This window comes from Heterodontus francisci, chromosome 9 (assembly GCF_036365525.1).
Source record: "Heterodontus francisci isolate sHetFra1 chromosome 9, sHetFra1.hap1, whole genome shotgun sequence".
NCBI lineage: Eukaryota > Metazoa > Chordata > Chondrichthyes > Heterodontiformes > Heterodontidae > Heterodontus > Heterodontus francisci.
This window is the reverse complement of record NC_090379.1, coordinates 33,434,772-33,457,493: the sequence shown is the minus strand read 5'-3', so window position 1 is coordinate 33,457,493 and position 22,722 is coordinate 33,434,772. Positions and strand designations below refer to the sequence as shown.

The following is a 22,722-nucleotide window of genomic DNA, read 5'->3' as shown; positions in this document are numbered from 1 at the left end:
AATGTGGCTGACTCTTAACTGCCCTCTGAAATGACCTAGCAAGCCACTTTTGTCAGTTGTCAATAGCAATTTGGGATGGACAACAAGTGCTGGCCTTGCCAGTAACGCCTGCATCCCATGAAAGAATTAAGAAAAAAGAAGGCTCAAGAGGTCATATGGTCTACTTCAGCACCTATTTCTTATGTTCTTAAAAGCTAAAGTTAGATAACAGAGTGCACTGGCTGCGGTACAAGACTAGAGGAGGTTTCAAGGGGCTGAGATCGTGTAGCAATTTGCAAGGATAAGAGTTTTGCTACATTGGAGGACAAGGAGCCTGTGGAGTTAGAGGGACAGAATGCAGGTGGTTAAATTTTAGACAAATCACAGTTTGTGAGGAACGCAGCTTAGAAGGCTACCAAGAGGAGCCCTGGAAAAATCAAGCTTAAAAAGATAAAGAAAGAATAGATAAGAAGGAGCACAGAATGGGCAGTGGACAAGCAAGTGACCTGGATAGAATTTGGGATTTGAAACTGGGATGAATATGATGCAGCTGATGACGAGAGTATGGAAGCAGACCCAATATTGGGCCTCAGACACCCATTACCATTGGGCCAGGGAGCAGCAGACATCAACAGGGAGCTTGTCAGCAAAGTGGGATCTATAATCAGACCACAGTGACATCAGCTGTGGCCCTCAAGCAAATGATTTGTTGTGGGTTGGGCGACCAGGAAGGAGTGCTATTGTCATCGAGTCATTTACAGAACAGGAGGTGGCCATTTGGCCCATCGAGTCTGTGCCAGCTCTCTGTAGAGCAATCCAGTCAGTCCTATTCCATCCCTGTAGCTTTGTAAGTTTATTTCCTTCAATTTCCTTTTGAAATCATTGATTGGAATGATAAGGAAGCCTGACAATTTTTGGGGGGCATGGGTAGTGGCCCACATTCTTTGATGTAGGGTCAGGATGACAGCTCCTGGGAATAAACAGCAGCAAACACTTCAATATTTGTACCATCTTTTATGCTAAATGTAACTATTTTCCTCCATGAGACCATGATCCTAACTACCCAAGCAATGAGAGTCAGAGATAGAGAGAGTCTGGCTTATTTATGGGGAAGAAAAGGAACATAGAAGGATACTCAATGGGTAATACACTTAAACAGCTCCTAATGATTTGTTATTGGCCATTAGGAGACATATTCAGTCAGGAATTGATAGCTGGTGTATGCAAAGAGGGTCATTAGTTCAATACAATTTTAGAATTCAACTGATATGGATTTAATCAATACACTTTGTCTAAATAGGCTATGCATTGCAATATAAATGTGAAACGTATAGTAAAAACTAAAGTGTGATTTAAATTGTGTGTTACAACCAGGTAAGCAAGGTGTCTGTTACTACCTTCACCTGGTCTTATTCAGAGAGTCATAGAGAGATACAGCACTGAAACAGGCCCTTTGGCCCACCAAGTCTGTGCCGGCCATCAACCACCCATTTATACTGCAGGATTTAATTTTAAACACACTTTGTTTTGAGCTCCCCCTTTGTGAATCCTTGTTCACAACTTTCCAAATATAAGGCAAAGAAATGAGCACAAACAGGCTTTCTTTGGTTTAAAGAAGATAGATGAAATTTTATTAAAACTTAAACTCTAATACAGTTCGTGCCTACAGATATACGACGCGTCCACACTAGCATGCACACGAGACACACGCATGCAAATAGGGATAGAAAAGATAAGTAGAACAGTTTGAAGCAATATCCTGTTATTGTTTCTCGAGCTTGCTGTAGTCCTTGATTGAAGATATGGTTTTGTGTTTCGTTGGGGCCAGTATTCTTCGTAAACCTCGTTCATGTAGGAGACTGTTCTCTCTTTGAGTTTACGTGTCTTCACAAGATTCAGATCCTTTGGAAAGAGATGGAGGCAGGGAGACAGGAGATGTTCTCAGTCCCTGAGCACATGGCGTTCTCTGTCTCCGTTCCTTTGTTGGGAGTTCAAATTCAAAAAATCTCCCAGGTTGCCCAGCAATTTAAACATATGACCAGCTCCTTATATGGAACAGTCTCTTCAAAATCCTTTGTTGGAAGTTCAAATTCTCTGCAACAGCCAGTTAGTCAGGTGACTTAAACTGTTCTGACCATTTCTGTGTATTGGGGAAGTAACTACTGGGTCCCTTTTGTTCCAACGCTGCTAGTTCTATCCAAATGTCCTTCCAGTCAGGGTCTTGCAATTTTAAGTTTTAATGTTCATGTGGCGAAATCATGTGTGCCTCAGTAATGACAGGTGGAGGGTTTGCCTGACATATGTCACATGCATCAAAATTTACAATAATATTTTTGCAATTACAGTCATAATAATGTTAGCTTGTTGCTCTAGAGGGTTGTATAAGCTCGAGCTTTGCATGAATATTGGAGTTTCCAACTTTAATACAATGAGCTTTTAGAAAGCCTGGAAAAAAAACTAGCAGGCCAAAATAGGAATAGCTAATTTTTGCTCACAGAACATTTGAAAGCTTTGTTTTAAAAAATAAAAATGTCAAATCGTATCAAAAGGTCTTTTTGACATTTTGATATTGGTTTTATAGCTACCACTCAAGACAAAAAGCTTTAAACTACTATAATTTTCATACCATTAATGTCCATTGGCAAGTCCATCATCATTGATCCAGACTCACAAGCTTCAATGTAAAACACCATCTGTGGAAGCAGCGTAATGGGTCATCAAATCAGAGTCATAATCTACATGAGCCTATTACTACTGCATCCTTAAATATTACTCTGGAATACAGAAAGGCACCAAAACCTCCACGCACTGGTGAATTAGGAAGTAACACAAAATGAACGTTTATGTAGCAGTTATGGAACATAAACAAAACCACAGAACAACCCTTCAAATCACATTCCAATTTCAAATCACAGGGATAACTCTCAATCCATTTATAAATAAGATCAACTCCTAAAAATATGCGTGCACTGCCACAAAGCAGATTAATTTATATTGCATTTTTTTTTTGTAAGACATATTAAAGCAAACTCAGCTTTTTGAGTAAAGTGGGCAACAGGGTGGTACAATTGAAATTCAACCCAAAGCTTCATAGACTGGATTGGACAAGTTATAGATTGTTAGCAGAAGAGTTGAGTGAGTGAATATAATTTGATTTAGTCGCACACTTCTGGATACTGGTTAAAATATTACTGAAACCGATAAACAATTTTGTACAACGATTAAGATCTTCATATTTCAATGTAGTCTGTTTTCTTAAGTCATAATAAGCAAAAGAAAAACCTATATGCTTCAAAGACTAGTGCTTAAATTTGCTAAATACTATTTACTTTGATACTACTTTGCCTTTGCTTCTTCTTTAGATGAGCAGATCTAACCAGAGATAAAGTTGACGTACAAGAAATAAAATTTATGCCGTCAGTTTGAACCTGCAGGAAACACAGCTGCTGCTTTCCAAATACCACAAACCCAGTTTTAAATTAAAATGTGCTCATTTGCTTGCACAAGTTTATACTTTATATGTGCCTCAGCAAAATAAAAGCTAATCTCACTTAACTCAGAACTTATTTGAATCTATCTTTTGGCATTGTCCAATATGCTAAAATTGAGTCTACAAAAAAGCAAAAAACAAACGAACAGTCATTCAGTAAAAAGCTGAGAGTCATCCTGTGGGGCATTGAATCTGTTCTTCCACAGCTGTCCACTCATCTACAGTGAGCAGCAGACATTACTTCCTTAAGTCAAAAACAGATTCTTACAATACTATAAGTATCTATTTCTGTCTTTACACATAAAACTTAAGGTAACCCAGGATGGGTTTGGAGGCAGGGAGAGCATAAAATCAGGTGGGATGGTATTGGTGGGGGGAATCTCCCACCACCATCCCGCCTCCGCCAAAATTTAGTCCCGGTGCGAAGACCCAATTAAGGACCTCATCCTGTAGCCACTGCAATTAGCCGTGGAGAGGGCGACCCTATCACTGCACGGGAAGCATAGCACAAAAAAAAAACACGCAGGCTGCGTCCCGGCTCTGTTGGAGGTTCCCTCGTTAAAAGGCACTCTGTGCCTGAACGAGGGACTCGGCACCGTGAAGGGGGGGTTCCCGCCAAGAGCCATCCACACCACGCGAGACCCCTCCCGCCCTGGGTCCAGCGTCGCTCCTAAGCCTTCGGGAGGTGCTCCTCCAACGGCATCCACTGCCTCCGCAGTGGCGCTGCTCAGCGGAAGAGCTGCCAGCCTTTGATTTGCTGGTCGCTCTCCAAGGGCGGGACTTCCAGTGACAGAGTCCTTGATCCTGTGGAAGGCCTGCCGCTATCAACTTAAGTGCCTGATTGGCACTAGATTCGGTGGGCCTTCTGGTGAAGAGGCAACGTGGGGTTCCCGTCGTCGCTTTTCCCTGACGCCAAGACTCCTATCACCAGCATAAAATCCCAGCCCACAGCTGACCAACGTTCACACCATTGGGTTCTCTTGCTATGTACTGCTACACTACTGGAACAGTTTTAAAATTCTCATCTTTGTTTTCAAATCCTTCCATGGCCTCAGCCCTCCAAATCTCTGTAACCTCCTCTAGCCCAACAACCATCTGAGATCTCTTCGCTCCTCCAATTTTTGCTTTTTGCACAACCCCAATTTTAATCATGCCACCACTGGTGCCGGTGCCTTCAGCTGCCTAAGTTCAAAACTCTGTCATTCTCTCGCTAAACTTCTCTCTCCTCCTTTAAGACACTTAGAGACCTTATCTCCTTTATCTGACCCAAGATCTCCTTATGTAGCTTGGTGTCAAATTGTGTTTAACAAACACTCATCTGAAGTGCTTTGGGGCATTGTACTAGCTAAAGATGCTATATAAATGCAAATTATTGTTTATACAAAATTCCAGTCTGGTATCTCTTTAATCTGAAGTATTGATGGCTTTACATTAGAATAGGAAAAAAGTGGATCAAAATACAAAAAAGATAAAAACTTACTATTTGTTAACCAAAGATTTTTTCTTTAAAAAAAATGATAGGTTATCAATTTTTCTCTTTCCCTCTCCTCCCACAGTACTGGGCAAGTAAATACTAGGCAGTCCCGAGTCTCACCTTGCTGTAATGACCACAGTTTAAGTCTTGGTGAACCAACCTTTAACCCAAGTTCTACTACTCCCCATCTGCCACCTCTTCTCCCCACATTCTGGAAGAACTTAAAGCTCGACAATACCTTAGCATATTTCTTATGTTGATTCATGTATCTAATGGTGTCTTGCAGATCAGCAACTTGAAGCTGAAAAGAAGAAAAAACACAATTCATTCAGCACTTGTAGAATACTATAATTAGATTAGATTAGATTAGAGATACAGCACTGAAACAGGCCCTTCGGCCCACCGAGTCTGTGCCGAACATCAACCACCCATTTTATACTAATCCTACACTAATCCCATATTCCCAACAAACATCCCCACCTGTCCCTATATTTCCCTACCACCTACCTATACTAGTGACAATTTATAATGGCCAATTTACCTATCAACCTGCAAGTCTTTTGGCTTGTGGGAGGAAACCGGAGCACCCGGAGAAAACCCACGCAGACACAGGGAGAACTTGCAAACTCCACACAGGCAGTACCCAGAATCGAACCCGGGTCCCTGGAGCTGTGAGGCTGCGGTGCTAACCACTGCGCCACTGTGCCGCCCTGAAATGAAATAAAAATCCAAAAAATAGAGTCAAAACAAGAACTCCTTTGATTTATATTAAGGTGTACAAGTATTTACTTCGACGGTAGGTAAATTATTTTATAAGGACTGAATTCCCTTATAGATACATGTCTCTCCACATCAGTAGGACAGAGAAGTAAATCAGTGAAGTTATTTCATTTCTCAGAGAACCACGTTGCACTTTGAAAACAGTGGCAAGCCGAAAGGTGGATGAGCTCTGCTTAGTACACAGAAAGGACTTATGGGGACATAGATAAATTAGAAAAATACAGTTACAGGAAGTAAACACTGGTTGCATAGTTCACAAAAGCTATGGATGCAAACAGATGCTCAGTATGTCACAAGTGAATGATTTTGTCAACCTGATAGTAGGATTACACACTATAAAATGGATTAAGCGCTAACTTGCAAGGTTTCTTTTACATGTGAAGGTGGAATAACTGATAGGTGAACCCAAAAAAATCTGGGGCATCAAGTTGTGTGAAAATATTGGTTTATATCAAAAGACACATTCAGAATAGGAACACAATGATACTCAGAGTTAAGACAAGGGGTTTGTAATTAACCATATGCAAGAGGAAAGGCGAGGTCAACCTGTGCACGCAAACATTAAAGAACAGCTCCAGCAGTGGCAAGAAGGACCTGTAAATCTACCTGTACAATACTAGTTTGGGGAGTGTGTTCTTGTTAAAAAGACGGAAATTAGAAAGAATATCAGACTGCTAAAACATATGTGCCATACTGAACTTTAGATCAAAACTATGAACCATTTATTCTATTCAAGCAAAATGCTAAATAAATTCTTACAATTCAACAGCAATTGCAGCACTTTCACCACTGAACATGGTGAAACCGTCCTTCATAAATAATTAAACCAAAATGTTTAAATGAAATTGACAACTGTTACTTTCAGGAGAAGTTACTCACATCACTATCGGGAAATGCCAGTATTCCATCTGCTCCATGATCAGCAAAATAAACAAATACATGATCCTTGGGGCCACTGTCAAAGACAAAATTCAAGTCATCTATCTGTCTAGAACTGCTCACACTGCGGTAAGTGATTCAAAGCTGAAAGGATGAGATAAAACTTGTAAAATAGAAAGTAATTTATCATTTGCAAGGCAGCTTTTCAAACTTTATATAATTTTGCATCTTTAATAAATGCAAATAGGTATTTATGAAAAGATTGTGTCATCATTTTCCTAATTATGGCACATGCAATAAACTTTTCAGGATGACTTTCAATTTAGCAAATTGAAGCATTTACAAGACTCAAATAAGCTACTTCCATAACAAGATGATCTATAGTTCTGAAATTTAACAAGGCCAAAATTAATATACATTCAATTCTTGAATTTCTGTGCAAATACAATATGGAAAAAAAAGGCTTTGGAAAGAGAAAAAGAGACAGAAACAAGAAATGCTCTCGGGTATTATATAGAAACTCTCAGCTAAGTTGCGCATAGAGACTCACTGCCCACTGTTAAATTATTTTATCTGTTTTTCACTTTAAAATAATAAAAACCGGATATTTAAGTTTCCAAAGTACAGAACATTATACAACTCAATTTAATTTTTTAAAGTCACAAGATATTTAAGTGTGTTCAAAAATATGCTGGAGGTGAAATTCAACTTCAGCAGGAAGGCAAAAATGTATTGACCACCCCTTATACAACCACATATTTTTCCTTTTCGTTGAGGTCAGTGGAAAGGAAATGGGACTGGATGTATACAGGCAACCAATTCACTATTGCCTGTCATCGTCCCCGTCAAAACGGAATTTCACATCCGTTAAAGCTGTTGCTCAGTGGATAACATTCGGTTAATAAAGTATTTACAGTTGACTGAGCATGATTTCTGGTGCGTTAGTTAATGCACAGCCAGTTAAAATGACAGCCAGAGGTATTTTACATATATTGATATCCCATTAAAATACATAGGAATTTTGCAGGAGCTAATTTGCCAATGTTAAAATAGCACTCACAGCTTTCCACTTTTGCTGCAAATAACATACAGAAGAAGCATGATTCAGGTAACATAATGTAGGTTATGGTGAGAAAAATGAAATGTTCATAAATATATGTCCCTATATTTATACACAACTACAGAAATCAGTCAAATTTATTTTTAAGTAATGATTGATAAAAGATCTCTGCTGGAAATGGATACTTTCATCAGTTACAAATCAGCCAAAAAAAGTCCATTAAACTAGTTAAAGTACGGTCATTTTACCTTTTTAAAACTTTGCCAGAACCTTTGCCCTTTACAGCTTCTGCATCTCCTCTCAGAACAGCCAAAAAGATTTCTGGGGTCACATGCTATATACCAGCAAAAGATATAAAAGATAACAAATAGCATGTATGAAATGAGATGTGAATAAAGAAAGAACTTGTATTCATATTAGCACCTTTATTTGACCCCAGATGTCCCAAAACCCTTCACAGTCAGTCAATCAAGTACTTTTGAGTTGTAGTCATTTATATTATCTATTTGTTCATGGAATGTCATCATCACTGGCGAGGCCAGCATTTATTGCCCATCTCTAATTGTCCTCGAGCAGTTGGTGATGAACCACCTTCTTGAACCACTGTAGTCCATGTGGTATAGATACACCCACAGTGACAGTAAGTAGGAAGTTCCAGGATTTTGACCCTGCAACAATGAAGGAACAGTAATATAGTTCCAAGTCAGGACAGTATGCGGCTTGGAAGGGAATTTCCAGGTGGTGGTGTTGCCACGTGTCAGCTGCCCTTATTCTTCTAGGTGGTAAAGGTCTTGGGTTTGGAAGGTGCTGTCAAAGGAGGCTTGATGATTTGCTGCAGTGCATCTTGTAGATGGTACACACTGCTGCCATTGTGCACTTCTGGTAGAGGGAGTGAATGTTTAATGTGATGCCGATCAAGCAGGCTGCTTTGTCTTGGATGGTATTGAGTTTCTGGAGTATTGTTGGAGCTGCACTCATCCAGGCAAGTGGAGAGTATTCCATCACACTCCTGACTTGTGACTTTGTAGATGGTGGGCAGGCTTTGGGGAGTCAGCAGGCGAGTTACTCACCAGAGAATTCCCAGTCTATGACCTGCATGTAGCCAGAGTATTTATATGGCTGGTCCATATTTAGGGATTTTAATTTAATTTAGAGAAACAAGGCTGCCAACTTAATCAAAGTAAGGTCCCACAAACAGCAATTAAATAAGAGGTCACATAACCATATAGCGATATTGGTTGATGGATACATTTTGGGAAAGAAACTTCTTTTAGCTCCAGCTGTGAGAGCAGACACAACCTCAGTTTAATGTCTTATCTGAAAGACCCAACAGTGCAGCACTCCCTCAGTTTTGCACTGAAGTATCAGCTTCAGCCCACAACATTCTAACTGAGGAGGCGCAAGTGCCACCACTGAGCCAAGACAGAGACCCAAATATAGGATGACCATTATGTGAAATGCTCGCAAACAAGAAGTGGCTTCAAAAAAGAGATAGAGATAGAACATTAGTGCCGTGATGTACTGCTCCAATTCTCAAGGAAAGGCAGTGATTAGGACAATGCCTTTCCTATGAATTCAGTACTCATCCTAGCAGATAGTTCAACTCTGTATTAGCAAAGATCTGGGACCAAGTTACAGAATAGTGAAAGAATATTTCAAATATTCATGCACAAAGACAACTGAACCTCCCATATTCCGCAATTCCTAACATTTAATACACAGGGGTAATTAAGATTTCCCTTAAATACAACTACTAACATTTTGATTGTTCTCACCACACATATATTAAATTTGAGTCATGTAATGTGAGTTTTAAGGTTTGCAAAACACTGGTAATAGCTTAAGAGTACTGCAATATTGCAACTGAATGCAAGCTGACACTTTGATATGACCAGCAGCCATTAATTGTATTAAAAACTTATCACACTTCAATGTGAGGGTTACCTCTTGTACATAATCCTTGAGTACACCTTTGTATACATCTTTTCCATGGGGATGGTTAATAATAATACCTTGTGTAGGATTCCTGCCAGACAAACAAAATAAATATACAAGCTGTTCAGTTACTGTGCATTCACAAACGAAAACTTCTGGCAACTGTTTCATAATGTACTTACTCCTCATTCAGGGCCAAGTCATCGTACATCATGACGATAATCCTCTCATCAGGTATACCATGCTGATGGACAATCTGGTAGGCATGGCATATATCAGCCTATTGTTGGGGCAAAACTGTATTAGACCAAAAATTTATATTTATTCCAGTTATAAAATTCCTTGAATTTAAAGTTACAAAGTCCTTAAAGCCCTAATGAAAATTAATATGTCCATTACAAGCATTTACAAAATATAAAGGGTAAAGAATGTACTCAATTAGAGATGTAACTGTAAGTAAACTGAGGGCTAATTCCCAACAATCTTGTACTCCCCGTGGAAAACTATATCTGAAGGAAGTGCAGGACACAACCAGTGCTAGGAGGCTGTACTGCAGATTCCATTCACACTCCCTCCCAGTATGGATCCCCTCAAAAAACACAGAATTTAGCCTATAGAATATAGATTAGGGTTGTCCACATTCTCAGATTGTCCAGCATCTCTGAGAATTAAAGATTAATCTCCAACACACTAAAGGCCTGCTCAAATCACCAAAAAAAAAGTGACCTGAACCAGACGGAATCACATGGGACCCGAGCCCGACCCGGCCCGAGTCCCTCCATTTTCCCACTGAGCCTGACCCGAGCCCAACCCGACCACCGCAATGTTCCCTTCACTTACCTTCCGACACCCAATCTTCAGGAAGCTGCAGTGTGAGTGTGATGATGTCATAGAGATGCTCACATGCTCACTGCACAGACTCAGTTTCCCTGTTTGACGACCCGGACACGCAGCTCAGGTAAGTTTTTAGCTTTTAACACTTACCTTGCTGTGTGTCCCCAATCCGGACCCGGCCTGAACCTGACACATGTTGTCGGGTCCCTTCGGGTTCGGGTCGGGTAACAGGCCTTTACAACACACTACTGCTATCAACCAGAGGAAAAAAACAAGACATTGAGGCATTAACAGCCTGCATCCCTCAGCAAAAATGTAAGAATTAAGTGGAATGGGGATGTTCTCCAAGCAGCATTCGTTGGAAACTCGGCCTCTGCTCCTCCAGTCTCTGATTGACAGCCACCTCCTCCAATTACACCCCTCTGCTTGTCTCCTTTCTCACTGGCAACCAACCAGATTGTGGAGTGGGATCAGAGTGGCGGAAAGAGGGGAGTCTCAACCAATCACACATCATGAAGGTAAGATTATCTCTGACAACTGAGGTTTTAAAATTTTCTTATAGATTTCAGCAAACTTTGGCCAGAGGAAATGCACCTCAAAGCTTATTATATTAGAAACACACCAAGCAGAATGAAGAATGCTCAGGTACTCAGAGTCAGGATGACCAAAAACAGCCATGAAAAACCCGATTGTCTAAAATATTTACTCCAACTCATGCAATGTAACATTTTGAGAGCTGGGTTAACTGGCAATGAGGCAGAGTGGTGTTCTAGACAAGGTAATGTATCTGAAGGGCAGCTTCTGTGGTATTTGGACTCAGTGGGAAAGACTAATTGAATTTGGTGTTAGAAATAATACAACCCTGCTTAAAAAAATTTCAGGACGATATACCTGGGCTGGTAAGATGGGCAGAGAAGTGGCAAATGGAATTTAATCCTGAAAAGTGATGCATTTTGGGAGGACTAACAAGGCAAGGGAATATACAATGGACGGTAGGAAGTACAGAGGGTCAAAAGGGACCTTGGTGTACTTGTCCATATATCACTGAAGTTAGCAGCACAGGTAGATAAGGTGGTTGGTAAGAAAAATAGAAAATAGGAGGAGTAGGCCATTCGGCCCTTCGGGCCTGCTCCGCCATTCAAAAAAGATCATGTCTGATCGCCTAATTCAGTACCCTGATCCCACTTTCTCCCCAAATCCCTTGATCCCTTTGGCATTAATATATCTATCTCCCTCTTGAATATATTTAATGACTTGGCCTCCACTGCCTGCTGTGGTAGAGAATTCCACAGGTTCACCACCCACTGAGTGAAGAAATTTCCCCTCATCTCGGTTCTAAATGGCATACCCCGTATCCTGAGACTGTAACCCCTGGTTCTGGACTCCCCAGCCATCAGGAACATCCTCCCTGCATCTAGAAAAAGGCATATGGGATACTTGCCTTTATTAGCCGAGGCATAGAATATAAGAGCAGGGAGGTTATGATGGAGCTGTATAAAACGCTAGTTAGACCACAGCTGGAGTACTGTGTACAGTTCTGGTTGCCACACTACAGGAAGGATGTGATTGCACTGGAGAGGGTGCAGAGGAGATTCACCAGGATGTTGTCTGGATTAGAATATTTCAGCTATGATGGGAGACTGGATAGGCTAGGGTTGTTTTCCTTAGAGCAGAGAAGGCTGAGGGGGGGGAACTTGATTGAGGTATACAAAATTATGAGGGGCATAGATAGTGTAGAGAGGAAGAAACTTTTTCCCTTCATCAATAACCAGCAGGCATAGATTTAAGGTAAGGAGCAGGAGGTTTAGAGGGGATTTAAGGAAAAACTTTTACACCCAGAGGGTGGTTGGAATCTGGAACACACCGCCTGAAGGGGTGGTAGAGGCAGGAACCCTCACAACATTTAAGAAGGATTAAGATGAGCATTTGAAATGCCATAGCATACAAGGCTACAGGCCAAATGCTGGACAATGGGATTAGAATAGATAGGTGCTTGATGGCTGGCACTGACACGATGGGCCAAAGGGCCTCTGTGCTGTATAACTCTATGACTCAAAAATGCCAAGGTGTGGGTGCTCAAAGTACATCTCAACATCATAAGAGATGCAGCTAGGAAAGGTGATCACATGATCATGAACAATTTACTACTTGAATTCACATCACACAAACCATCTTTATTCTAACTAATTCAGTACCTGATGCCTGTAGTTGTACCAGCCATTGGATCCAGCAACAAGTACGACCCAGTGCTTGCCTCCATTTTCTAGCTCTTCCAGCGGAAGAGTGTTGACTTTAACCAGGAAATGGTTTAGCACCAAAAATCCTATTGCCAAGTATTGCATTCTGCCGTGGGTGAAGTAACTAGTGAATTAAAAAAGTATTAATTTGAATCAAGAATATGCATCATACACTTCTGCAAAAAGGAAGAAATTCTCAATTTTGTATTTCAGGAAAACAAGATAATCAGCACAGAAACAAGAAGGATGTTTAAAAATATATAGGTTGGGATCTTGTGTTGGAGGTGGGGCTCCCGCTGCCGGGGGAAAGCCTGCTTCTGCTTTTTTCATGCACATCCCCTCTCCCACACCCAGAACAATTCTCCAGTCCTTTAATTTCAGGAGCCAGGTTTCCCATCCCTTTAAAGACGGGGATCCCACCTCAAAAAGCTGCCAGCCAGAGGGCTGGCAGCTCAGCAGTATTCGTAATGCCGGCAGTGGTGGCCACTGCTGGTACTGCAGAGGCCTTGGACAAAGGCCCAGTGCTGGAAACCAGGACCTCAAACAAGTGAGGCGGGGTCACTCGCGGAGAAATGGGTGGTCATGCAGGCCAGGGGGAGATGTTAGTGGGTAAGGTCGTTCCTCCATACCTCCATAGGCCACAGATTGTCCACAGGAGGAGGGGTCCCCCCACATACCCTTCCCAAGCCCGCAAGGAGTGCGCTTTGTGTTACAATGCTCCCTGACCCTTAGCTGGCCGTTAATAGGCCACTTAAGGGCCTCAATTGGCCTCTCGGCATGAAGGCCGTCAGCCTTTCCCACCCCCAGTAAGGTTGCTTGGCAACAGGGAGGTGAGAGCCCCTCTGCCCCCCACCCCCCGTTGTGATTTTCCATGCACCCCCCCCCAACTTCAGGGGGTCCCATAAAATCCAACCCATAAACTTTGTGAAGGAAAGATCAGTAAAACTTTTTCAAGGAAGGTAAAATGTCAGGGAAATTTGCATCACCTTTGTCTTTCTATCATCATATACAATTGTGCTGAAATGTGCTATTACTCAAAACAAACAAGACTTCAATAAATCTCCCGCCACCAAATACGAACATACGAAGTAGGAGCAGGAGTAGGCCACCTGGTCCTTTGAGCCTGCTCTGCCATTCAATAAGTTCATGGCTGAACTGATTACTCCACATTTCCACCTCCCCTCGATAACCTTCCACCCCCTTGCTTATCAATAATCTATCTACCTCTGCCTTAAAAATATTCAAAGGCTCTGCTTCTACTACCTTTTGAGGAAGAGAGTTCCAAAGAATCACAAATCTCAGAGAAAAAAAAACTTCTCCTCATCTCTGTCTTAAATGGGCAACCCCTTATTTTTAAACAGTGACCCCTAGTTCTAGATTCTCCCACAAGGGGAAACATCCTTTTCACATCCACCCTGTCAAGACTCCTCAGGATCTTATATGTTTCAATCAGGTCACCTCTTACTCTTCAAAATTCCAGCGGATGCAAGCCTAGCCTGTCCATCCTTTCCTCATAAGACAGCCCGCCATTCCAGGTATTAATCTAGTAAACTTTCTCTGTACTACCTCCAAAGCATTTCCATCTTTCTTAAATAAGGAGACCAGTACTGTACATAGTACTCCAGATGTGGTCTCACCAATACCCTGTATAGCTGAAACATAACCTCCCCACTTTTGTATTCAATTCCCCTCGCGATAAACAATAACATTCTATTAGCTTTCCTAATTAGGTGCTGTACCTGCATACTAACCTTTTACAATTCATGCACTAGGACACCCAGATCCCTCTGCATCTCAGAGCTTCGCAATCTCTCACCATTTAGATAATATGCTTTTTTATTCTTCCTGCCAAAGTGGACAATTTCACACTTTCCCACATTATACTCCATTTGCCAGGTCTTTGCCCACTCACTTAACCTATCTAGATCCCTTTAGATTAGAGATACAGCACTGAAACAGGCCCTTCGGCCCACCGAGTCTGTGCCGACCATCAACCACCCCTTTTTACTAATCCTACACTAATCCCATATTCCTACCAAACATCCCCACCTGTCCCTATATTTCCCTACCACCTACCTATACTAGTGACAATTTATAATGGCCAATTTACCTACCAACCTGCAAGTCTTTTGGATTGTGGGAGGAAACCGGAGTACCCGGAGAAAACCCACGCAGACACAGGGAGAACTTGCAAACTCCACACAGGCAGTACCCAGAATCGAACCCGGGTCCCTGGAACTGTGAGGCTGCGGTGCTAACCACTGCGCCACTGTGCCGCCCCTTTGTAGCCTCCTTATGTCCTCTTCACCACCTACTTACCTACCTGTGTCATCAGTAAATTTAGCAACCATACCTTCGGTCCCTTCATATAAATTGTAAAAAGTTGAGGCCCCAGCACAGATCCCTGTGGCACACCACTCGTTACATCTTGCCAACCAGAAAATGACTCATTTATGTCTACTCTGTTTCCTGTTAGCTAACCAATCTTCCATCCATGCCAATATGTTACCCCCTACACTATGAGCTTTTATTTTCTGCAATAACCTTTGATGTGGCACCTTATCAAATGCCTTCTGGAAATCTAAGTACAGTACATCCATCGGTTCCCCTTTATCCACAGCACATTTAACTCCCTCAAAAGAACTCCAATAAATTGGTTAAACATGATTTCCCTTTCACAAAACCATGTTGACTCTGCCTGACTACCTTGAATTTTTCTAAATGCCCTGCTATAACATCTCTAATAGCTTAACATAGGTCTTAGGGAAAATGTTAGGAGCTAACTGGCCTATAGTTTCCTGCTTTCTGTCTCCCTCCCTTTTTGAAGAATTCGCTATTTTCCAATCTAACAGAACCTTCCCCGAATCTAGGTAATTTTGGAAAATTAGAACTAACTAACGCATCAACTATCTCACAAGCCACTTCTTTTAAGACCCTAGGATGAAGTCCATCAGGACCTGGAGACTTGTCAGCCCATAGCTCCAACAATTTGTTCAGTGTCACTTCCCTGGTGATTATAATTTTCTTGAGTTTCTCTCTCCCTTCCATTTCCTGACTTACAGCTGATACTGGGATGTTACTTGTATCCTCAATAGTGATGTCCAATGCAAAATATCTGTTCAGTTCATCTGCCATCTCATTATCCACTATTAATTTCCCAGACTCACTTTTTATAGGACTAATGCTCACTGTTAACTCTTTTCTTTCTTAAATATCTATAAAAACTCTTACTATCTGTCTTTATATTTCGAGCTAGCTTTCTCTCGTACTCTAATTTTACCTTCCTTATCAATCTTTTAGTCATACTTTGGTGTTTTTTTATATTCTGTCCAATCTTCTGACCTGCCTCCCATCTTTGTGTAATTATAGGCTTTTTCTTTAAGTTTGATACTGTTTTAGTTAACCACAGATGGCAGGTCCCACCCTTGGAATTTTTCCTTTCTCGTTGAAATGTATCTATTCTGTGTATTCTGAAATATCCCCTTAAAATGTCTGCCACTGCATCTCTATTGACCTATCCCATAACCCGATTTGCCAGCTCACTTTAGCTAACTCTGCTTACATGCCCTCATAATTGCCCTTATTTAAGTTTGATACTAGACTTGGACCCACTCTTCAAACTGAATGTAAAATTCAATCATATTATGATCGCCTTAACTATGAGGTCATTAATTAATCCTCTCATTGCACAATACCAGGTCTAGCAGAGCCTGCTCTCTGGTTGGCTCCAGAATCTATTGTTCCAAGAAATTATCCCGAAAACATTCTATGTACTTGTCATCTAGGCTACTTCTGCCAATCTGATTTTTCCAGTCTATATGTAGGTTAATATCCCCCTATAATTATTCGCTGTACCTTTCTGACAAGCTGCCATTATTTCTTCCTTCATACCCCGTCCTACAATGTGGTTAATGTTCAGTGGCCTGTACACCACTCCCGCAAGTGACTTCTTGCCTTTATGATTTCTCATCTCTACCCAGACTGCTTCTACATCCTGGTCTCCTGAACTTAGGTCATCTTTCTCTATTGCATGAATACCATCATTAATTAACAGAACCATCCCTCCACCTTTTCCTAGCTTCCTGTCCACACCAACTGTACAGTAGATGTGGTCTGATGCAAAGTATCAGTGAGTCATATCTCCCAAAAACTCGGAAAGTTACATGATCTCAGAACACAAGGTGAATTTTTGATTGGCAAAGCACTTTTAAAAAAAACATTGATTCAATATTCTCATTTACTGTAATATGTCATTGCAATAGGTTAATTCCTGCATGGATTTTCCCCTGCTAACTTGTCACATTCTGCAAGTGTCAAGGTGTGGGAACGGCATTACATGGGTATGCCTTGAGGTTTATAATTATTGAATATTTTAGAGCCAACTCATCTTTAGCAATGCAAGAGATCATTAGTAACATCAAATCAGCATCATCTCGGGGTGCAGAAATCACACTGTGTTACAGGTGGAAAAGAATCTAAAAGAGGATGATGGTATCTGAGCTGGACTTTCAAACTGATAAACACAATCCAATTTCTAAAGTTCACTGGCCATAAAACAATTTAAAAAAACTTAATAGCCCAAGACTTCAGTTACACTTTGTCATCTTAAAGGGACACAGACCCACCTTCCAGCAGTGCAACACAGTGAATTAACAAGGCACAACACTATTTACCTTATAAATGAGCATATCATCTGATATACCGTGAGCAAAACCAGAGATTTATTGCTGTGACGGAATGGTGAGGTGGATAAGCGTATACTCCATCTTTTTATCCATTCTGACTCGAAACAGTACACACAATTTACAAAAAACAGTAATCTTTTGGTAGAAATTTCAAAAAGGAATTAGTAGCCTCTTCTGGTTGCTGGCCTTTTTTGTAATTTGCATCGATTTCCATGGTACACTGACAGTCTAAGATAACTGTTGCTGCAGAGACAAAGAACTTGTACCTGTTCCACCAACTGCTATCTCAATACCATCAAAGCAAAACATATTTTGCAAGTGTCATTGCAAAGTTAACGATGCAACCGGTGGCGGTTAGGAAACTGATATTTATGAAATGGTACAGTTTTCCATACTAAGTTCAATATAATTCTACTGGTTCTTCTGGTTTTGCTGTACTATTATCTTGAAACATTTGAAAATAAATATATTGATAGAAAATTTCACTAGTCCAAAATGACTATTACAAAGCAGTTACTGGAGATCTGGAACAAAAAGGAAGACTTGCATTGATATATGGTGCTATTTTACAACCTCAGGACATCCCAAAGCACTTTTCAGCCAATGAGGTAATGCACTAGACGGTCAGCCTAGATTGGAGTGGGATTTAAACCCTTAACCTTCTGACTCAGAAGCGAGAGTTCTGCCAACTGAGCCACAGCTGATATCAAAACAGAACATGCTTGGAACACTGGGGAACATTGATGTAACATTTAAGGCATGTAGACCGTTCATCATGACCAATACTGTCATCTCCACATGGAACACGAACTCCAGAATCATCCAATACTTTGCCGACTTCAGCATGAGCTAACCCCCTTGGAATTTTCCTCAACTCAGCACCGTTTGCATGCACAGCCACATCCAGGGCACGATTAGCAAAATAAGAAATATCAGACGAAAAAAGTCCAAAGTTCATTTACAAAAGCTAAATACTGCAGATGCCTCTGGTTTGCCAAACAACCACAGCACCACCTTGGCCGGAGGTTTAACAACACTCTTAGGGTTGGACCTGAGACAATGGAGTGCTGCAAGTTCAGTGACAAATAGGTTAGAGTCAGTGAGGGGAGCTGAAAAATTGAGATGGCTGATCTCACACCAGCAGTTCTCAACGAAAAGAATGACAGATGGTAAAAGGTCAGAGGGAGGGGCCCAGGTGGAACAAGAATTCTGCAGACAGGAGAAAGGATCCAGTGACGGGAGGAGGAGGATACTCCTGGTCAAAGAAATGGATGTGGAGCTGAAGGAAGAAGAGCTCAGTATTGTGCCGAACTTGAAATTCACTGAGGTGGGAGCAAAAAGGGGATGAAGTTGACTCCTTTGTTGAGGACTGATCGTTTGGGATCAGAGAGGGAACAGTGAAAACACAGCAAGGGATGAGATTGGAAGAAGGGATGGGGTTACAGGGAAGGGATGGGGAAGAAGGATTCTAAGGGGCATTGGTATCCAAGAATTGTTAAAACTTGCAATTCTTGACACCCTGAAAAAGGAAGAAGAATGTTTGTGTTAAAGCTCCGGATGAGACGGAGGATGAAATGGAACTGCAGACCAGGTCAGCTTTGAGATAAAATGAGCCAATGCTGCTGAAGAGAAGTTAAGAGCACGCATGTGGTGGCACATGGCATTGAGCACATATCTCAGGATGTGACAAGAGCAATGGTTCAAAGGATGCTGAATATTTTAGAGATATCTATAAATCATGGGTGGATCTGAAACATGAGGGTGGAATTTCAGTTGGAATCCATGTGAAAGTTGGAGCCAAAGATAGTTGCTGAGGAAGGAGATATGGCTGTGAAAGCCAGTTTGGTAGATGATACCTGATCAAACACATTAAGGGAAACAGAAAGCAATGAAGCTAAACAAGGTTGAAAAAAAAAGAGACAAAGGAGATCTTGTCAGAGAGAAGAGCAGGACTTCAAGGTGGGCATTCCTGGAAAGGAAGTAGCAGTGAATTAAACACCAAGAGAAAAGCGAAATATTTTATTTTTCTAGCATATGCAGTAAGAATAGAAAATGCTCGAGATATTCAGCAGGTCAGGCAGCATCTGTTGGAAAGGGGAAAAAAAGTTAACATTTCAGGTTGATGACCATTCATCAGAACTAGATCCATCTCGTTCACCTAACATTTTGATTGCTGCATGATACAGTGAGATTGGAATTTCTGACCAATCATAGTAATCAATCTCTATCAATTAGTTGACAATATCCGAGGCAAGACACAACGAAAACCCCAGTGTTGGACAGCCTTGGGAGCCACAGTTCCCAAGTCACCTGTTCCTCCCAAGGATGCTTCACTTACCATGTCATGTCTCAAATTACTCATATACTATATCCCACAATTGCACCTGAATGAATATTAACTGCTGCCACCATCTCTCTCTAGACAGTCTGGTCCACAGACTGACCATTCAACTCATTGAACTGCTGTTTCTGCCGATTAGTTTTGAATATATTCCCCCCTCCCCTCCACAGGCAAGTCATTTGTTCCAGTTCTACCATTCCAGACAAAGGGAAATAGCTTGTCATCGTCTATGTAATCTAATCTTTTTACAATGCTAAATACAGAAAATAAAACCTCTCAAAACATGCCAATTTAAAAAAAAAATTCTGATTTACATAATCACTCCTCATTATCCAGTCCCTCCATCTCTTCAAATCACTCTGGTTGCTCTTAGCTGCATACTTTCAATAGCTGCCATATTCTTTTTGCATTATGGCGATCAGAACAGTACACAGTATTCTAAATGCAGTCACAGCAATGATTTCCGAAGTGGCAGGATTATCTCCACGACTAATGGAAAACCTGGTAATAAGACCATGGCCAACCATTACAATAGGTATTCAATCAGATCATGAACATTACCATCTTCAGCAAAATGCGTGATGAACACAAAATCATATATCATGCATTCCATACCTGCACAAACTCTGCAAATTCCACCCCTTTGTACCAGGCAACTGTTGAAGGGAGTGTGGTCAGTGCAGTACCTGCATTCAGCTATTCTGGTCAGCAGTCCTGGAAAGCATTCAGAATGTGACAAGATTTTACAGTCCCAGAGGACCCAGCTCAGCACTTGCTGGACCTGTGCGCTGGAGGAAAGAGGCCTCACCCTTCAATGAGCAGACTAACACAACTCTGATACATCCCCAACTACAATAAACAGGTGGATGAAACAAGTGGGATATCTGCCAATCAGAACAAGCAGTATTTGACCGAAACCTGGAAGTGAGGAATTTAGGGCAGTCTAGGGTCTGCTTTAACATAAATAACTTCAAACACTACAACCTACACACTGGCCAGGAGGGGTACCAACACTACCCAAGCTGACCATCAGTATGCAGGTGCCCTTTGCACCGTCCCAAAGCCTGGCTAATCCCCAGATCCCAGGAGCAAACAAGCTTTTTGACCCAACTGTCACTGGCTCAAAATTCTGGAACTCCCTTCCTAACAGCACTGTGGGTGTACCTACACCCCAAGGACTGCAGCGGTTCAAGAAGGCAGTTCACCACCACCTTCTCAAGTGCAATTAGGGATGGGCAATAATAATAGCCGGCAATGCCCACATTCCATGAACGAATAATAAAAAAAAACACTTAGGTCTAGTTGGCATTGCTTACAGTGAAAGAAGCCTGGATAGATCAATACTTATCTTCCACAGGCACTGGTTAGACAGTAAGTGCAGTGTACCTTCAAAATGTGTATGCTTCTTTATTTAGATGAACAAATTACCTTATATTTTACATGTACCTTTAATCATACAATAGCTTAATAAAACACATGTATGAATGTACACCGTACTTGAGAACCTATTGAGAAGAATATGGGCAAGTCCACTGAGAGGTGTCACAGTTGAGGCACATTTAAAAAAAAGCTCTCTCCCTCTCTCTAAATATCATGAATGATCAACTAATAGGAACAGGGCTGTTATACTTCAGAAAGGTAGTTGGTGAAGGACAGAACTGGAGCCAATATTTTGCACAGTTTTAGATGCATTTGACAAGCATTGCATCTCCTAACCCAACATCCACAGTTTCAGTCAGTATCTATTTATAAGAGCACAAATGAATCCCCAGTTAATGCCCACCACCTGCCTACAATTAAACACACAATTAATATACAATTAACAGATTCCTTTCTCTCTCTAAATAACCAAAGTTTACATGTACAACCAAAATTTGGTAAATCAAAAACCTCAATTCTGTACAAAGCATTACAGTGCACGATGCCCTCCAACCAGGACCCCTAGAAACTTCTTTGTGCATGCATCTTTTTGTAAAACAAACAGGCAGTTGATGACTTGCATTCATCCATTTAATTTGAGAGATTTCCTTACTCTCCAGCATTTGTTTCAAGCCAGCGAGGTCAATCCCTAACTTTTTGTAGAATGTACACTATCCCACAATGAACAATTATCTATATAACATTCAATGGAAATACTATCTTCAGTAGACTCATTTTACTGAATCTCACTTAAAATATTTGACAAATAGGAATTTCATATCCACTGCCTCCACAAGAGAGTTAGTGTTTCAGCAGCTAAAGTACTTTTCACAACCCTTTTTATTTCCTTAGCCTCCCAAGCTAATGCACAACATTTCCCATTTTCACCCATAAGAAATATTATGAAAACAGCTGCACTAGAATACCGATCTGGAAGATTAGCATGAGAAGCATTGCTAAAAATGACTAGCTTTATTTCTCTGTCACCCAAGGATGTGAACTTAAAAAATTAAATCTGGAGAAATGCGTATTTAAGTGTTTTATTTGCCCTTAAAACAAACAATTCTCGAATTTAGGGTGCTTCATTGTAGGACTTAACTCCAACTAGTATCAAACTAGTATCCTGTCTGGTCTGAGTGCCCAACCAATCTTCACAATTGCTCTGACTCTTCTTTTGCTATAACATCATCTTTCTGTTAAGACCTAGCATGATTAACCAGGATGGAGAAACACTCTCTAAATAGGATTGTTGATTTGAAGTTATTCCAGACCTATTATGCTTACTATCTTAACTAATATTTAAAAAGCCCCACAAGCCTGACTTCCAATTTTAAATTCTACCCTAACCTTAACACATTTCTCAAATTCCACAGTACCACCCCATAAGAAACCAACATGCATCATGAACATGTCTAAAAGCTTTCCTTTATGGTAACAATAAAACATTATGGGATCTGCTTTTAGTTCAATACAAACTATTTTCAGAAAAACAGATCTCACCAAAAAAAAAAACACCCTGGAAGAATCATTCAGGCCAAAGACACACTTGTTAAGTTTCCATAGTTTTCCTTCTGCATCTTGGGCAGTTTCAGAAACACTTCTCTCCGAA

General features: G+C 41.0%; 1 protein-coding gene across 1 annotated transcript in view; it reads right to left on the bottom strand.

Moving 5' to 3' along the window:
• Positions 1-22,722, bottom strand: part of lgmn (legumain) — a 56,990-nt gene that overhangs the window by 15,650 nt on the left and 18,618 nt on the right. The window contains exons 2-8 of the mRNA XM_068038759.1: positions 12,627-12,792; positions 9,780-9,877; positions 9,607-9,688; positions 7,911-7,996; positions 6,603-6,678; positions 5,182-5,244; positions 2,606-2,672 (exon numbers count right to left, since the gene is read on the bottom strand). Coding sequence (XP_067894860.1) covers positions 2,606-2,672; positions 5,182-5,244; positions 6,603-6,678; positions 7,911-7,996; positions 9,607-9,688; positions 9,780-9,877; positions 12,627-12,773 — 619 coding nt within the window. The 5' untranslated portion in view covers positions 12,774-12,792. The remainder of the gene's footprint in view (positions 1-2,605; positions 2,673-5,181; positions 5,245-6,602; positions 6,679-7,910; positions 7,997-9,606; positions 9,689-9,779; positions 9,878-12,626; positions 12,793-22,722) is intronic.